The 16,949-nt window shown below is 38.6% G+C and overlaps 1 protein-coding gene across 5 annotated transcripts in view; it reads left to right on the top strand.

Moving 5' to 3' along the window:
- The window catches only part of ESRRG (estrogen related receptor gamma), a 438,667-nt gene that overhangs the window by 208,528 nt on the left and 213,190 nt on the right, over positions 1–16,949 (top strand). For 2 of the 5 annotated variants that reach the window (XM_030302570.1, XM_030302569.1), the window contains exon 1: positions 3,954–4,152. The exons of 2 other annotated variants lie outside the window; for them this stretch is intronic. In XM_030302570.1, coding sequence (XP_030158430.1) covers positions 4,097–4,152 — 56 coding nt within the window. In that variant the 5' untranslated portion in view covers positions 3,954–4,096. Of the gene's footprint in view, positions 1–3,953; positions 4,153–16,949 lie in introns of those variants that run through there. One more of the 5 variants, XM_030302574.1, reaches the window with a different exon arrangement.

Genomic DNA, 16,949 nt, shown 5'->3' with positions numbered 1-16,949 from the left:
TCCTCCTATCTAAGCCTCTTGCTTGCCCATCAGCGTTCTTTTCCCAGGGATGTTCACGGTGGGTTTTCCTCCAGAGTGAAAGATAGCAGTTTTTAACAGTCTTGGCTTGCTTTTTGCAGTATGGTACATTATCCTATACATAGTCTATCAAAGCCAGCAGGGAAGATGGTTCAAAAAGTTAAGCAGCTTTTTAAAGGTTTTATGGTCTTGAGGAAAGATCCACAAAGGTGGATTGTAAGGCCATTTGCAAATCTAAATTTGTTAGGCCTTGTTTAGTTTTAAATATTTAACAGATGACCAATGTGCAGTATAAAATCAAATTTGCTTCAGAAATAGCGTGACAACTATAGACATTTTAATACAGATTAGTCCTGTTCCTTTTCGCAAAAGGAAGATGGGAACTAAATATAGCTATTAACATGCAATAATGGCAAGAATGAACATTTCCCATCATCTTTTAGCGACGTAAGGATTCATTGTTGGAATGTTTTAGGAAATGATTCTGACTAAAACACAGTAAAACTTCCGGTATAGAAGACAGGAAGCTACCTTTTGTTGGCAGGTGAGTTTTGCTGGTTGCCCGTCTGTTTTTTTGAAATGGAAATGAAGTATATTTTCCGCTGGTGTCTGTGCATGAGTCAGGGCCTAAGGATGAAGTTGTTTGGATATTTCTGACCGTACCGTTTAAGGAAAAAGAGATTGAAACTGTGCGCGGACCCAGGGCCTGATGCATAATAGATGGATATTAACTAATTTATTAATACTCTGTGTGAAATAGTCCTAAGAGGTCCTTTTATTTAGTTCCATGTATCCTGCTTTGGGTAGACTCCTTGTGGTAAGATTGTGAAGTGTATTGCTGATTAGCAATATGTGTTTATTCTAGGCTGTTTATCTATGTTTGTTTCATTTTTTTCCTCGTATCCTTTGTAGTTGAGATTCTAAAGGTTTATGCTCAGTATTGCTCATGATGTGTTTGTTTCCTGTGATTATCCGCTGTTTCCCCCTTCAAGGTGAGACAACTGTGGCCGGGGAATATTCTTGAGATGACTAAGCTGTGTGTTCATAAAATATTCCGGGAGCCGTTTCGCAAGTTTAGTGCAGTAGATATTATTTTAAATTTTAAATTGGTTAAACTGGATTCAAGACAGTAGGTGTAATCTTAGGTCCTTGACTTGTGAAGGTAACGCTCTATTCCCAAAGGGAAGCATCCAGATCCGTGTGTGTACATACACTCGTATACTTCTGGCAATTCAGAAAGCAGCTAGCTCAGTGGACACTGCATCTTGCATTGATGAAATATGGTGAGTGAAAGATCAGTGGGGACTATACACCGGATGTTTGTGCATGTTTCTCTGTGAGCACAGAAAAGACCTACACGTGGAAGAGTCTGAATGTGTTTAAAATATATACCAGTGAGATCAAATGGTTCATAATTGGGCAAATAAGTCCCCAAAGGGAAATAAGAAAATTCCAGGAAGTACAAGTTAACTCCTATGAAATGTGGTGACTTAAGGTCCATCGGTAAATAATTAACTGCAAATCTTGTCTTTAAGAAGCCATTTCAAAGGAGTAATAAACAGGTTCTGTCACAGCGTGATAATGCAAAGAAACCAAATACAGTACAGGATTCTGCACAGGTGCAAAATCTGAATGTGTTAAGTACTTTAAGATGGGTTGAGTGCATTAAATAACATTAAATAATCTTTATTTAGAAAGAAAAAGTCTTGAGAAAAAATATAAGAAACTTTTTTTTTGGTATATTATTTAAAAATGTGTACAACTGGATCTATCAATTACCCTGAGAATTTTAGTTTGTTCAGAAAGGAAGATCGTAATCTTTGAACCAAAGATGTTTTTCTTTCTTTCTAATGCAGCTTCCATATTTTTCATTGTATTTTAGAAAAATCATGTTTCTATTTCAAATGGCTTTTTATTTATTTTTTTAATTATAAAATGATTACATGTCTCATTTTAGACTGAATAGACCAATCTTTTTTCTTTTTTTTTTTTTTTTTCCTGGTGTCTGCAGAATGCTTGGATTTTCTTCTACATCTCAAAGCTCTTTTAATTCACTGCTCACAACCAAATTTACATCTTAATTGCAGAGTTCACATTTAACAATATAGACAGCATAATGCTACTGGTAATTAAGCTTTTACTACCTGCTTTTATACAGTATTCTCAGGCACAGTTTTTGCTATGTGAGTTCTCATCTAAAAACTTGTATGAATTTAGCCCACAAATAAAAGGAATCAGACCCATATCTTAGATGTGGCTAAATACATGGCAGGGAAATTGCTTTCTTCTGTGGGGGGACCAAATCATGTCTGTCATTTTTACATTCTGAATTTTAATGTGGCTGTTCTATTTTAGTGTTTTTTTTTTTTTAAAGACCTAGAAAATTTGAAAGGGTTGAGAGAGAGAGTTGAGTTCTGATTTAGTGACTTCAACTCACACCAAATATCTGAACTAATTTATTTTGATCTCAAAGATTATACTATTTATATCATGGAACACTTAAGATGCAAAAGGTTGGTAGCAGTAGAGCTGACTTGTATCAAAATGTGGGTCTTCCAATCTCCATAAGGTAGTAGTTTGTCATAAATAGCTGGTATCTATTCCAATACGTTTGGTCGTATAAAATAGACTGTGGTTTAAAACAGGACCTAAGAAAACTCTTTGTTATACGGAAACTAAAACGCCTTACACATTATTGAAGGGAAAATACCTTTCTCTTCTTACACCACGTTAAAAAAAAAGGAAAGAAAACAACACTTTTGATTGAGAATTCTTAGTTTCCTAAATTATCATCTGTAGTGGCCAGACTCTGTGATGATTTACAAAATGCTTCTGGGTTGATTTTTTTAAAGCATTCAGAGTGTGTTATGTATAGACACAAATACGTACACTGCATTTTATTTGGAAACTGATGTTTTGGGTAAAATCATATATTTGGATATGCCTCCCAGTTTGGAAGCTTGTATTGAAATAAGTATATGATTAAGAACACTTTTAGTGCACTGTGTAGTAATGCTCTCCATACCCCCCCCCCCCCCGCCAAATGCAGTGTTTATTTTGTAAAGTGCAGAGACGGATTTAATGCACTATTTCCCCCTACAGCCCTGAGACCCCCACCCCTGTAACTGGAGAAGCCAATCTGTCCTGCAGTTGAAAAGCTATGCATTGTATATCTGTATGTAGGGAGGCAGGAGGTAAAGAAATGTTTATTACACTTATAATTTGCATGAGCATTCCCTCAAATTGTACTGATGCACTATTTCCTCTTCTGTAGTTGTGCAAAACTGCATTCCGCCTCGGAGATGACGATCCCAGGGGTTCACATGCCCGAACAATTTGGAAGAATGCCTTTGATTTTTAAAATGCCCAGTATGTATCAGGAAAGCAGGAAAAGACGCGATTACGAATAAATGGGAAAGTACAGCACTAAATGCGAAGCAGCCCCCAGGGGTTGAAAACACACACAACGGCAGGACAAACTTAATTCTCTACCTTCCGCGGAATCCTTTCCCAAATTAACTGAGAGTGTGCGTGAGTTCTTCTTTTCAAGGCAAAGTAGGTCTTAGGTTAGAAACCAAAGACAAATCCCTCCAGTGCTTAGAGAGTTAAGTTAGTTATGTTTCTTTTGTAGCTTCCCAGAGAAAGAAAGAAAGACAGACGGAAAGGGGGGGAGGAGAGCACAGTTATCTGCTGGGAGCGTTTCGATCGCTAGCGTCGCCGCTCCCTTTTTCTCTCCCACCGCCGGTTCTCAGTCCCCTCGGTTCTCTGCACCCTGCCTACCTGCCTGGCTCCGCTCGCTCCGTGCAGTCTCCCGTCGCCTCCCTCCTGATTGGGCAGAGGCCCCCCAATCGGCTGCGCGGCTGGGCCGGTGGGACTGCATATGTAAAGCCCTACTTCATATTAATAAGCTCCAATCGGGGCTTTAAGTCCTTGATTAGGAGAGTGTGAGAGCTTTGGTCCCAACTGGCTGTGCCTATAGGCTTGTCACTAGGAGAACATTTGTGTTAATTGCACTGTGCTTTGTCAAGGAAACTTTGATTTATAGCTGGGGTGCACAAATAATGGTTGCCGGTCGCACATGGATTCGGTAGAACTTTGCCTTCCTGAATCTTTTTCCCTGCACTACGAGGAAGAGTAGGTACCTTTTTCTTTCCTTTTTTAAAACTCGTCGTGGGGGTGCGCGTGGGGGGTGTGTGTGTGTGTGGACGGAATGTATCTTTGCACACTGATTCAGGTAATGCCCTGGGTATTTTGTGTGCACGAGTGCTTGTTTGTGTCTGTCTTGTGCCTTTTGTGTTGAGGGTGATCTCCTAATTCAGTAAGTCGAGAATTGTTCTCTGACTACAATGTTACCTTTGAGGCAAAGCTCAGTGACTGTCAGTAAAACAGCTGTGTGACAGTCACTTCTTATTCAGGTGCTAAGAATAGGCACTTGGCACAAATGCTTAGTGAACTGTTAAAATGCATCTTTTACTAGGACCCATTTTCCCAAGGAAAGATGTTTTAAAATACAATATTCAAAATGATTTATACTATTGAGTGCCTCTTATATATTTGCAGTTTGACAGATATTTTCAGCTCCCTGTCATTTCTTACCGCGCAGAGTTAGAGGCAAAATTGCACATTTACTAATTCTCCTTCAGAGAACAATTTAAAAACTAGCCCTATGCAATTCAGGGCTAGAATAATGTTATTTGCATGGTTAGCGTTAAGTCGGCACTTAACTGACAAATCAGTCCATTAAGTAACATGAGATTTTCACACATTATAAATATTTAAGGGGAGAAAAAACTAAAGAAGAAACACTAGTGACTTTTAAAATTTCCCCTTGAATAGACGATGTTCAGATTGTGGATTTGTGCCATGCTTCATGTCCAGAAAATAGAGAAAAGTACTTTTGTTCTTACATGCAGTTTAATTCGTATTTATGAATATCTTTATGCATATGGGTATATATATGTATTTGGAACCCTAGAGGTGGGGGAGAAGCGTATGGGGGGTAGGACAAGTAAATTAGGCATTCTTGAGTAAACGAGTAGGTCATAAACTTAATTTCAACGCACTGTTAAGATAAAATATTAGTATACCCCGGGAGCTGTCACTGGATCATCTTTCTGTTGAGTCAGTTATATTGCTTTGCTTTCACATTACAGTAATACCAACTGTTATAATTCTGAAGAGTGCTCTTGGCAAACATCTCTCTATAGATTGTGAAGAAAATCTAAAACTCTCGAAGACGAGGTAGTGCATTATAGGTAGATGTCCACTAGCTGTCCTTAGTGACTGCATATTGCATTGCTTTGTAATTAAGTCAGAGATGAAAAGTGATTTGCAGTCTTAGTGCCTGCTCGTGTCTGTATGAGTGTGACTGTGTGCATAGATGTGTATGCACACTCGCACGTGCATGCACACACGCGCACACACTCACATACACACTCACGCAAGGTATATTCTCCAAGAGATGGACGTAGGGAGGAACTGAAAGATTGGAAGGTTGTGCCCGCTACACTTTGAAACACTCAAAGCAAGAAACAACCTTAAATTGTGTGAAAATAAAAATGAAAAACAAACAAAGGTAGGACTGCCCACCCAAGTGTAGTCTGAAGGTTGGTGCACCTGGGCTGTAGAATCGGCGAGTCTAAATGTCTTCTCAGGAAGGAGGCGTTATCCAAGCTCACCCAGATTCTGAACTTTCTCCCATAAACAAAACAAACTTTAAAAATCCCCCAGAGGCTTCTTTTTAAAGTAGTTTTCTTGAATTTAACTTCTTATGGCTAATTTGAATAATTAGTTTAGATAAGCCTCTTAAAGCAGATGCATTTAAATGAAATCAGGGCACATGTCCTTTTGGCTTTGGCGCAAGATTCAAACTAGCTTTCTTTTTGGCTCAATTAAAAGTCATCTTTAAAAAATACAGATTTATTGTCTGGGTGCAGTTCTGATGGTTACGTGGTTCACTGGACAGACAGAAAGATCTAATGCTAAGCAACGCATCTGCCTCTCTGTCTCAATTAATAAACCACAGAATTTATACATGCTATTAATATTCATAGTAATTGTACTGGGTTAAACCCTATCACGTGTGTGTATACACAGAAATGAAACCAGAGTTATGCAGTTTCAGAGGAAAATATTAGACAATTTCTGTTTTGGAGGCTGTTGAAAAAGATTCATACAATTTATTGACCACCATTAGGAGAGCCTAAAATGTTAACCTATAACTATGTGTTTTTTATTTTAGGAAATGTGCCAGCACATTAAAGAGCATAATACTTGAAAGCTTGTTTCACATTTAATAGCAGTAATAACTGATAGCATAAATAGATGAAAATAATATATCTGCTCATTTTGACATATGTGTCCGTCTAATCATTCTAAATGAGTGTGCTCATCACATGAATCCCTTTCAACCTCTGATTAAAATGTAACATTGACTACAGGATTATAGAGCGGACTTAATTTTACTGACTGTTTTAACAGTTGTCACAGCTGTTGGAAGAAGGAAAGGCAATTGAAACACTCGAAAACAGGCAAGGCGAGGAGGGAACAGTTTAGTGAATTCAGCCTGATGGTTGAAATCCAGGCATTGCAAATGAAACAGATTTGTGTTTTGAAATACCTGTTTGGAGCTAAACAAGTTTTATTTTGTATGGTCCACTCTTTCTGTGTCAGGGTTTTGATTTTTTTTTTCCCCTTGGCCTCATCTCTCCTTGTTAAAAGCTAACGTAGATTGAAACACAACTATCCAAAAGTAATACTAGAATGTCAAAATATATGAGATAAAAATAGGCAGGAAGGGAAAATGTATACAGTAACAACAACAACAGAAAGCCTAAATCAGAGCAGATACGATTTTTTTTTTTTAAGAGGAGCTTGCCTAAGTGACTTTAGATATGATATTATTTGAGAACTATGAACAGATACTTTAAGTTTATTTTTCTAAGAAAGAATACCTAAACTCCAGACTTGGAGCTCATACTACTTTTCCTCCTGTTTTTATTCTGTAAATCTGTTGAAAACACCTGCAGCCTTAAAGGTAGGGGGTGTAGGTGGGGTTTTCAGATGATTTCTTTGTAAATTGCTGGAAGTGACAACTAGCTTGCACTTAGGGGTGACTGGAGAGTCTTGTAACCTTGCCCATCACAGCACTAAAGAGAACAGATCAATTCTGTTTTTCTGAAAATATAATAACCACTGTACATATCCCAAACTATGTCCAGACAGTGTGTATTATGTAACATATGATTTTTCTCCTAGGAATAAGCAAAAATAGGTGTCCCTGAGTTAATGGAATAAATATTGAATGGGAGTGGTGAGGAAATGATGGGCCCCCCATGTTTCACCAGCCCTTTGTGTCAGTGCATTTATGTATTACCTTATATACATTTGGTGGTAAGTTTAGAAATCCTCCTTTTACAGAAAGGGCTGGAATACAGCTTTCCCTTTCCTGGGCAGAGGCAAGGGTGATAGTGTTGGCTGGTTCTTATAGTGATGGTTTCTCATCTTAATGTGTTTATGGCACTGCTGCTTTATTTACTGAGCCTAGTGTTGCAGCGGTAATTAACCCATGTTATTAGCAAAGCCCTTGTGGATATCCATTAATTCTCTTGCATGGATGATCATTTTTCCAGTGTTTTCCCCCCAATAAGGTATCATTGTTCTTTTTTTTTTTTTAATTCTAAATTGACGGCCTTTGATATATTTCTTTGATTTAATCTGACCTGTAATATATACTGACCATCTTATAAAAAAGGATATTGTAATTCAGCTTTTAAAATTGCTAATAGAAGCTGAAGAAAAGATTTTTTTTGGTTTTCTTTTCGAAGTAAAAAAGAAAAGAAATTAAGGTTTAAAAAGGAAATAATATAGGAAATCAGGCTTACCTCCAGGTTTTCCAGGTTTTAGAATTTACGATAATTTGTGTCTTTGAGGTCTTTTCATCAGATTTTTAGTTAGTTAATAACACTTTAGGCATTTTTATAAAATATTGAGCCAGCAGAAAAATACTTGTGCTTCCTTTGCTGAGAAAAGATAAGGACCATCTCATTAGCTGGGCCATACTTTTGCAATTAATTTTAGATACATGGTGCTATTCATCAAAGAGGGCAGGTAACTTCTCTATGAGTCTATTTAACAATACTTTCACAATACCTTACTCCTGCAAGAACTATAGACAAAGAAGAGACCCTTCTTTTGGAAGGTAGGCATAATTCCCAGTCTCAAGTCCGTATCCCTCGTGAAAAATTCCTCAACATTTGTTTTAGCCTAGTGACTAAAGAAAATATTTCTTTGTTTTACTTTCAAAGTGCTGCGCAGCCCTGAAGGTTTTGCTTATGTGATTTCATAAAACAAATTTAAATCCCTGCTTATGGTTGATACTTTGTCAGACAAGTGGCAATTGATAGCAGTGATTTCTGTCAAACCAATGAATAGCAAATAAACTTTCTAGAACCACCTATTAAGCATTGAAATAAGAGGAGAGCATTTGAGGTGTTTCGACAGAACTTTAAAGTCACTGCAGTAGATAAGCTTTGCTTGAAATTTTGCTTCATCGCAAATTCATGGAAGAGAGAAACAATACAACGTTGATCTGTTATAAGTGCATATGAGCTCCGGCCCTAGCCAGCTCTCTGGAGAAAATCTTTGATTACACTGGCCCAGTGTGTTCAGTTTTTATCTCTTTTACATCCACTGGCCTTGTATTAAATTGTCATTGTCCTAAAGCACAGGAGATAGAAATGAATTGCGGTTCTCTACATTCTCTGACAGTGAAATATTTAGGTTCTCTTTCTCCAATCATACTTATGTGTATATTTGATAGTGCAGGGATGACACCACGCATCTCTGCTGCTTGACATTCTTCTTACTGCATTTTATGTGTTTTGCTATGGATTATTTTCATAGCCATGTGTGTATGCGTGTACACGGTCTATACAGTTATAAATACACAAATACACACACGGCACTTTAAAATCCAAAGCAGTCGGTAGCATGCACACATGTGTGTGTTTGCCTGTAGGGTATGAATGAAGTACGGACCTATAAGGGAAGACGTATATGCGTAGAATAGAGATATGCTGCTAAGAGTGTTCATAATACCTTTATATGACAAAGTGAATCTCAAGTATTTTTCTAACCAATTAGTTGCCAGCTAAATTTGCCAGGTATGATTTTAACCTGGAGCTGGGATTTCAGGTATTTGCCAGGTCCCGATTTTAAACTGAATTGGTTGAACTGTATAGAAACACAGGTAACAGGTAACCTAATAAGTAAATTTGTTTCTGATTTCATGGATTTTCTAACTATGATCATTCCTAAATTCAATATCTAGTAATCATAAATAATTAGTAAAATAGGAAATAAGCTACTAATATTAAAGGCATAATTTAATGGCGTGGGCCCATATCCAAGAAATAGTTTTGAATCAGATCTTGGCTGCATTCTTTTTTTATACAGAGGCTTGACAAATATATCTGAATGTAAACATGATAGCTCCCAAATAAATGCAAAAGAGGACTTTTATTTGTCTGCATTACATAAATATGTCACTTTCTTATTTTTTTTCTTGCTGAAAGCCATTATAGAAGACTAATGAGCATTATATTTCTCTAAAGTACATCACAGATTTTAGTATTTTTGAATTTTACTCTAAGAGGTAAGTTTAGAGACCTGTGGTTTTGCTTAGTAAATCTGAATGAGTGTTGAGAGAGAACATTTACCTCACTGCACTTTCTGTTTTAATTCTTGTTCTTATTTATATTCTTGTTTAAATTCCCAGATTCATGTCCTACCTTTACTTGTATGTATAACCCTTGAGCCCATTTAATGTTTGGTTGTTTTTATTTTATTTTATTTTTAAATCTTGCTGTTTCTTTATGCCAATCCATCAGACCCAAGTTAGTTTCTTTATTATCTGAGGGTGATAAGTGACAGGCTTTGCCTTTGGAAGGATTTACCTGGCATCTTATTCTGGTTTCCAGTTCATTTTAGACTTCTACTTTCTACGATCCAGCAAACCTCAGCTGCTAAAAATAATTTCCATTCAGAGTTTTAGCAAACACGTCTTTCCTCTCTACTGTTTCTTTACAGAAGTGCCAGGTGTTTCTTTTTCCTGATTTGGACAATATTTCTCAGTATTTTTCCAAATTCTAGCAAATTATACAAAACCATCAAATTGAAAGGATTTCAATAATGTGGTGTGTGTGTGTGTGTGTGTGTGTGTGTGTGTGTGTGTGTGTGTCTGCGTGCATGCGGGGCACATGCATGTATCCATTCCCCTTTTTAATCAAACATTTTTTTTAAATGTTTGGAGGAAACGTGCTTTTTATGTTTTGATTCCTTCAAATGTTATGCCATCATAATTTATGGCAATGAATGTATATTTGGAAGAGAGCTCACTAGGGCAGAGCATTAAAAGAAAAGGTGCAGTTTTAAATAAATTGACTTCTCACTGGTCAATTAAAGTCCATTTCAATATCCTGGCATAGATCTCTCTGTGCATTTGAATATAGATATGTAACATTCAGCACTGACCATTAGAAATGCAATCTATGGCCGTGGCTCTGGCACTTAGAATCTATTTAATACTTACAGTGTTAAACTCATGGACAGCCTACCTAAGATTAGGTTACATTGTAAAAAAAAAAAAAAGAGAGAGAGAGAGAGAGAGAGAGAACTTGAAACTAAATTTATATTTTAATTATGAAAGGCAGTCTTTGTCATATACATTCTTCTGTGCATTCTCATGTTTCTTTGAGTGAAACAAAACTGCATATATACTTTTCATCATTTTGATTGGAAGTACACATTATGTGTAATATGCTTTGGCAACACTTACCTAGCCAAAGAAAACAAATTAATACTGGGCATACTGAAGGCTGTCAGGCATATCACAAATGTGTCAATTTGACTTTGCTTCCTCATACACCTTCTCTGCAAACAATTGGTTAAGATGGTACTAAATAAAAGAGAAGTTACCGATAGATTCTCATATTATACCAGAGATGGATGGCTAATAGAAGTGTAATGAAAACCAGCTTGCTTGCTTCCTTCTCTTTAAAACTCTATGGGAATGCAGATAGCATTGATAATCATGAGTTTTGCATACACACACAAAAAAGGAGTATAACTTGAACTTGTTCAGATGTTTCTGCTTTTGTGGAAGTAACAAAGGGATTTATTTTTTAAAAGTCTCTGAAGTGGCGAACCTCAGTTGCTCCTATGTGTGAAGTAAATAAAGACTTGAAGAAGTGGAGGGTCAGAAGGAGCCTGGGCAATCCATCTTGAACAAGGGACATCTCTTTTTGTTGCACTGTGCATACGTTTTCTGAGAAAAAAAATCTTGTGCTTTCTTTTCTTATGCCTTATTCAAAATGCAAAAAATGAAAGTTTAAAAAGAACTTACGCACAGAAAATAGAAGCTTATTAATTTCTTTCTCCTCCATGATCAGAATGTTCTCCTTGCACATGAAAATTCCTTTTTCATTAATTCTAGGAAGAATTTTACTTATTGATGATGGCTTTTGAGAATTTAAATAGAAGACACATTCAATAAATATGTTTACTTTGTTTTTAATATAATGTGAGTTTAAATGTTTTAAAAGGTTTTTTTTCCCCAGGGCAGTTATGATACTGTTACATTTTATATTTATAGGAATGTGTTTGCTTTGAAAAGAGTGTCTAAAATTATATCCAGAGTTACCAGAAATAGCGAGTAATATGAAAAATTATAGAGACCAACGTACTTATTTAGAGAAAAAAATTCAAATGTGAGGTTGTTCAATCGATTGCCCTTTGCCCTCCATAATTCCAAATGATCATAGAACTTTAACTTCTCCAGAAGTTAAATGCTTTCTTCATCATCTCCAGAAGTTAAATGCTAAATCTATTAAAACAGACCTGATATTTTGAGGGGGAATATTATACCTGTAACCAACTGTCCATGACCACAGAAAGGGAACGATGCATATGGTTGACGAGAATTCCATCTGTTTCCTATGAGAAAGCGACTGTATACAGTTGGTGCTGGGGCCAGTAAATGACAGAAGCATCCCTTTATCCATAGACTTAAATGAGACCTGCCTCATCAGTCATGGGATCATAGTGTCACAGATGGAAAAGCAACCATCAGCTGAATTGTACTGAACTACATACTTGACTAATTCATCTTACTGCTCTACACATCTAAGGAAAGGCTCATTCTATTCTTGGAGTCTAGACAGAATCAGGAGTTGGGCTCAGGTGGGAGCATGTGGCCGCCTTTTTCTGTTCTTTCCTAGCCATTCCGCAAAGGGAGGTGAGGAACAAATGGACAATTTATGCACAGAAGCCCAAGCAGACATTCTTTCCCAGGGTCAGAAATCCATTACTCAGTTGTTCAAGTACGTTTTAGATTTCTCTTATGTTCTATAAATGTCATTGTTGTCTTTCATGCTCCAAAGAGCTACCCATAAATGATTAGGTACGTCTCTCAATTCGTACGAACCATGAACTGGTATAAGCATTTTTTAATAGATAGAAATGGAGAGCGGATCATCTACTTGTGTTAGCCTGGATGATGATTCCTTCCTCGTACCTTTGTATGGAACTGTTCAGTTGGTTAAGTCTGAAGAATGAGAAAAATACTAAGAGGTTAAACACTCAAATTGTATTTTTTTTATTTTTTTTTTATTTCCTTATAGTGAACAAAACTTTAATGTCTAGAGCATTTATGAGGGTTTTAATGATTGGAAAATCTGTCCTGAGAATGTGGTCACCATATGTGACAGCCTTGCTTTCTATCTTGTCTCCAGTTTATGGGGTAAGTTCGGTGATATTGTCTATTGTCTTACTTTGCTTACCTTATGGAACCTCTCTGCCTTCACACTGAGATAACCCGAAATGTGGGGGAAATGCCTGCTTAGTTCCAAAAAACATGCCTCAACCCTCTCACTTGCAGCAATATTTTCTCTTAAAATTTCTGTTTCTGTTCATCTGTTGTGCTAAAGGATGATTTACTTTGCTAAAAGGTAAGTACGTGATATTCGTCCGTATCTGCATACACAGTATGTTAACTCCCTCTCTAGTTCCAAAGAGATTGCCTCCAACTTTCCATCTTTGTTTCCTTGGTGTTTCTGTTTGTTGTACATTCTAGTTGAGTGCTTTTATGGTGTTTTCTTGATTGTTGTCAGTTTGGGGCACTCACTGCTGACATTTTTGTTAAGTTAATGTCCCAGCACAAAAATCCCTGGCACACTGGAATCTGGCTACAGGGCGTGGAAGACACAACTTCTGTGTGAGTGTGTGTAAATGCAGTTAGTTAGTGGGGGGTTTATCAGATAGCTTGGAGAGGAGCAGTACAAACTGTTTTCAGTAACTGTGCTGTTCATACACCTGATAAGATTGAGAGAGCTTTTCGAAATGCTGATAGGCTTTGAATAAGAAAAGAATAATCACCGCCACTGGCACCAGCTTATCGGGAATGAAGTAAAATGCCAACACTTTTACATTAGCAAAAGTAAATGTTTTAGACACTCTGTGCCTTTTTTCATTCAAGTTAAATAGTAGGGGTGCTTTTGAGTGTGCCATAATGAATAGAAGGATTTATTACCTCGACTAAATTACAGGTGAATATGTTGATAAAGGAACCTTCAGCCTCAACAGCAGCTTCTTTGATAAGCAGGTGCATCTATGCTGTACGTTCTCAGGAGAAATTAAGTATCCCTTTTTCCACTCCAATTCTATTAAACATCATTTCTGATGTTAGAAGATGCAGTTATGGCCTGTGTCAGACGAGTCCCCTTGTTTTCCAGCAGATGGGAGACAGGCATTTGAAACTTAGCTTATCAGACTTGTAAAATGCTAGCGTGCTGTTATTCAGTAAGTTAGGGCATGTGTAAGTTTATGCCACTTGTACTCAAACAGCAAAGCTCTGGGTAAGAAATCTTATTTTTTCTCGGGACCAGAAGGAGATTAATTGTAAACTTAGGATACTTTAGCGAGAGGAGGAACGTATTTGCCCAAGCCACAGCCCATTTTAAAGCACCTCCCCTTAAAAAGAGAGGGGTATTGGTTTTGCTCTTAATATAAACCATTAACTTGACCAGCCCAACCCTCTTCTCTTCTTTGTAATGTGACGCCTACAAATAATTTGGTGTATTCAGATTTGATAAATGATAGTGCAAGACCAGATTGATTGATTTTGGATTACTATTGATTACTCTCAATGAGATCACTGTGACACACTCGAATCAATAGTATTCGATTAAGCAAGGCACCACCGTTCTATACATTCAGCAGCAGTGGGGAATTCAGGAACAGAATGTTCACAAGCTGATAAATTGACAAAGCGTTCAGCTTTAAATAGCCCTTTGTTCAGCACTAGTTCCTTAAAATATATTTCATTGGAAAGTTCGTTTTTGCAACTCTGGGCCTTTCTGCGGAAGAAAGGTCATCAGTTTAAGGTTTATTAAATTTTAACTAAAAACAACCGGGCTCCATTTAGGTGTAAAATAATTTAAGTACCACTGCGGGCAACCTTCATGCTTTTGAGCTGTTGCTCAAAGGTTTCATTCTTTTATGAAGATGTCAATTGTAAACATAAAAATGCATCGCTGGAAATGTAATGGTTTAAGATTCCAGCCGAAATAAAAATTCCTGCCTGAGGAAAGCACTCTCATCAGAGTAAGGTGGTCTTCCCTGGGCTCGGAAGCCGGCGTGCGCCGGAGCAGCCCTGCGAGGCGGCGGGCGGAGACCCCCGATCCCGCACACGGCTTACTTTGCCCTCTGAGCTACGCTGCACGCGAAACACCGAACGTCACTGGATCCGAGAGCCGCCGCTCCTGTGGGTACCCTGAAATCTTTCTGTCCTGAGCAAACTTGCAAAGTCGCTGGCGGGGGGGGGGGGGGGGGTGGACAAAACCAGACAAACCAACTCATCCGTGGTTCAAGTCCTCTGGTGAAGGCTCCAGGATGAGATGTTCCATCCTGTTCCATCGTGGCACGGTCTTGGCGCTTTGGAGTGAAGCAGGTGCCCATTGTATGGGATGGCCTCTCAAAAGAGTGAGTGTTACAGTCAGCACTGCGCTGCGTATGTGAACCATCGTGTGTGTGCAAAACTGGCGTTTCCAGTGAACGTTGGGGCCCCTCTGGCCTGAGGACCCCAAATCATGACAGGTTCAAATTAAAGACATAACTGAGGTAAATGGTCCCACTTCGATGATAATGAAACAGAACAAAAACAAAACTAGAGGTAGCATTCGAGGGCAAATCGGTAGGAAAGTCAAGTTTGGAATCGTGAAACTCCCCGACAGAATTTCAGCCTTTTTTGCATGAAAGTGAGGCAACGGGGTTCTAATTCTATTTGGTGACACCACACGAAATTGCCATTTTTTTAGGTCAAAAAACGGTCAAATATCAGCATTTTCATGTGATTCAACGTAATAATTGAATTCATTCCCATGCTGCTCATATTATGTAGACAAATTGAAAGCGACAACTATTATGTTTTTCTTTTATTTTGTGATGGGCTGTGTCAGGTTACGGGAGACACGTGAATTCTGTCTACAGTTAAGGCGAGTATATCACGGTATCATTTAACAACTTTTTTTTTCCCTCTAACACTACCAGAGAGTTCCCAAGTCCCAAGTATTATACACACTGAAAAAGTACGCATTTATCTGGATTCTTACCTGTTGTCGCTAACCTGCCTGAGAATCCATGTGAGTTTTTCCTCTGCTCAGGAAGAGCATGGTACCAACAAGGGAGGAGGTTCCAGTCCTGACCCTCCAAAAAGAGCATATTGCCAAAGGTCAACCGGAAGCAAATGGGGAAAAGATGCCAACGCTTCAAATATTTCATCCTCACTTTCATTCATTAACAGCACCTCAATCTGCTAATTAGCACTTTGCCTGCACCACTGTGGGCTAGGCAGACGCAGAACTCCCTGAGCTGGCCGGGGAGCTCATGATGCTTTATTGGCTGTTGCAGGTGGCAGAGGTGCTTCGGGAGCTGTGACAGAGTGATCCCAGAGTCCCCATTTGACCCCCCAGATGTGCAGCTCCTATTGGAGCTGTGCTGTGCTGACCAGCCGGGGCTCTCTGTGCCCACCTGTGGGCAGAGTCTGGCTCCCAGGGAGGAAGGAGACGGGCTCTGTCCAAGGGTAGGAGAGAGAGGGGTTACAGTGCTGCTCCTGGAAATGTCAGCACAAAGTGCATCTTGACTTGGGGTCACGTCAGGACCGGGTAAGTTTTTCTCCCTCTGGGTAAGCAGACGACAGCTTACATCTTGTTTCAGAGCAAAGGAGGGTGGGCATCGTTTACCGGAACTTGATTGAGCGAATGCCTCCAACTGGTCCTACTGTCAGTCTCGGAGTTTTCCTCCGTAGTGCATTTCCCCCCTGTCTGTGGCACTGAATTTGATTTATCGCTGGTACTAAGATCAAAAAAGAAGTCATTCCTTTTGATGTTTGCTATTAGGCACACGCAGTGCAGGGTGGGAGGCTTGGGGGAGAGCGGTCTTAGCATCCAAGTTACTGTCCTGGTCACACGGTGGCCACTGATGGCAGAACATATATTTTGGATCTCTGTCCATTTTGGATGTAAAATTCTGTGAATAGAAAGGTTGAGTGTAGGGTGTTTTAAATTCATATTTAGGTTTGCTTCAGGTACGGATTCTTTTGGTCAGGACACAAAGGATGGCTGGCACGAACACCTGATGAGAACAACTGTATTGGCATGAATTTTCCCCAGAAGTCATACAAAGCTGAGGAATATAAATAAGCCAATGGGATTCGGCCTTTCTTTCAAACAAGAGTAATTGGTTGCATTTACTGTTGGGTGGTAAACTTGGGACATCGGAACCTTATTTGCAAATGAGAGGAAAGATTCGTGGGGTCGGCTCGTCCTGTATTCTGGACCCTGACCAGGCTTTGTTTGCCGCTCTGTACAAGTAGC

This window comes from Lynx canadensis, chromosome F1, assembly GCF_007474595.2.
Source record: "Lynx canadensis isolate LIC74 chromosome F1, mLynCan4.pri.v2, whole genome shotgun sequence".
Taxonomy (NCBI): Eukaryota; Metazoa; Chordata; class Mammalia; order Carnivora; family Felidae; genus Lynx; species Lynx canadensis.
This window is presented reverse-complemented; position numbering and strand designations above follow the sequence as displayed.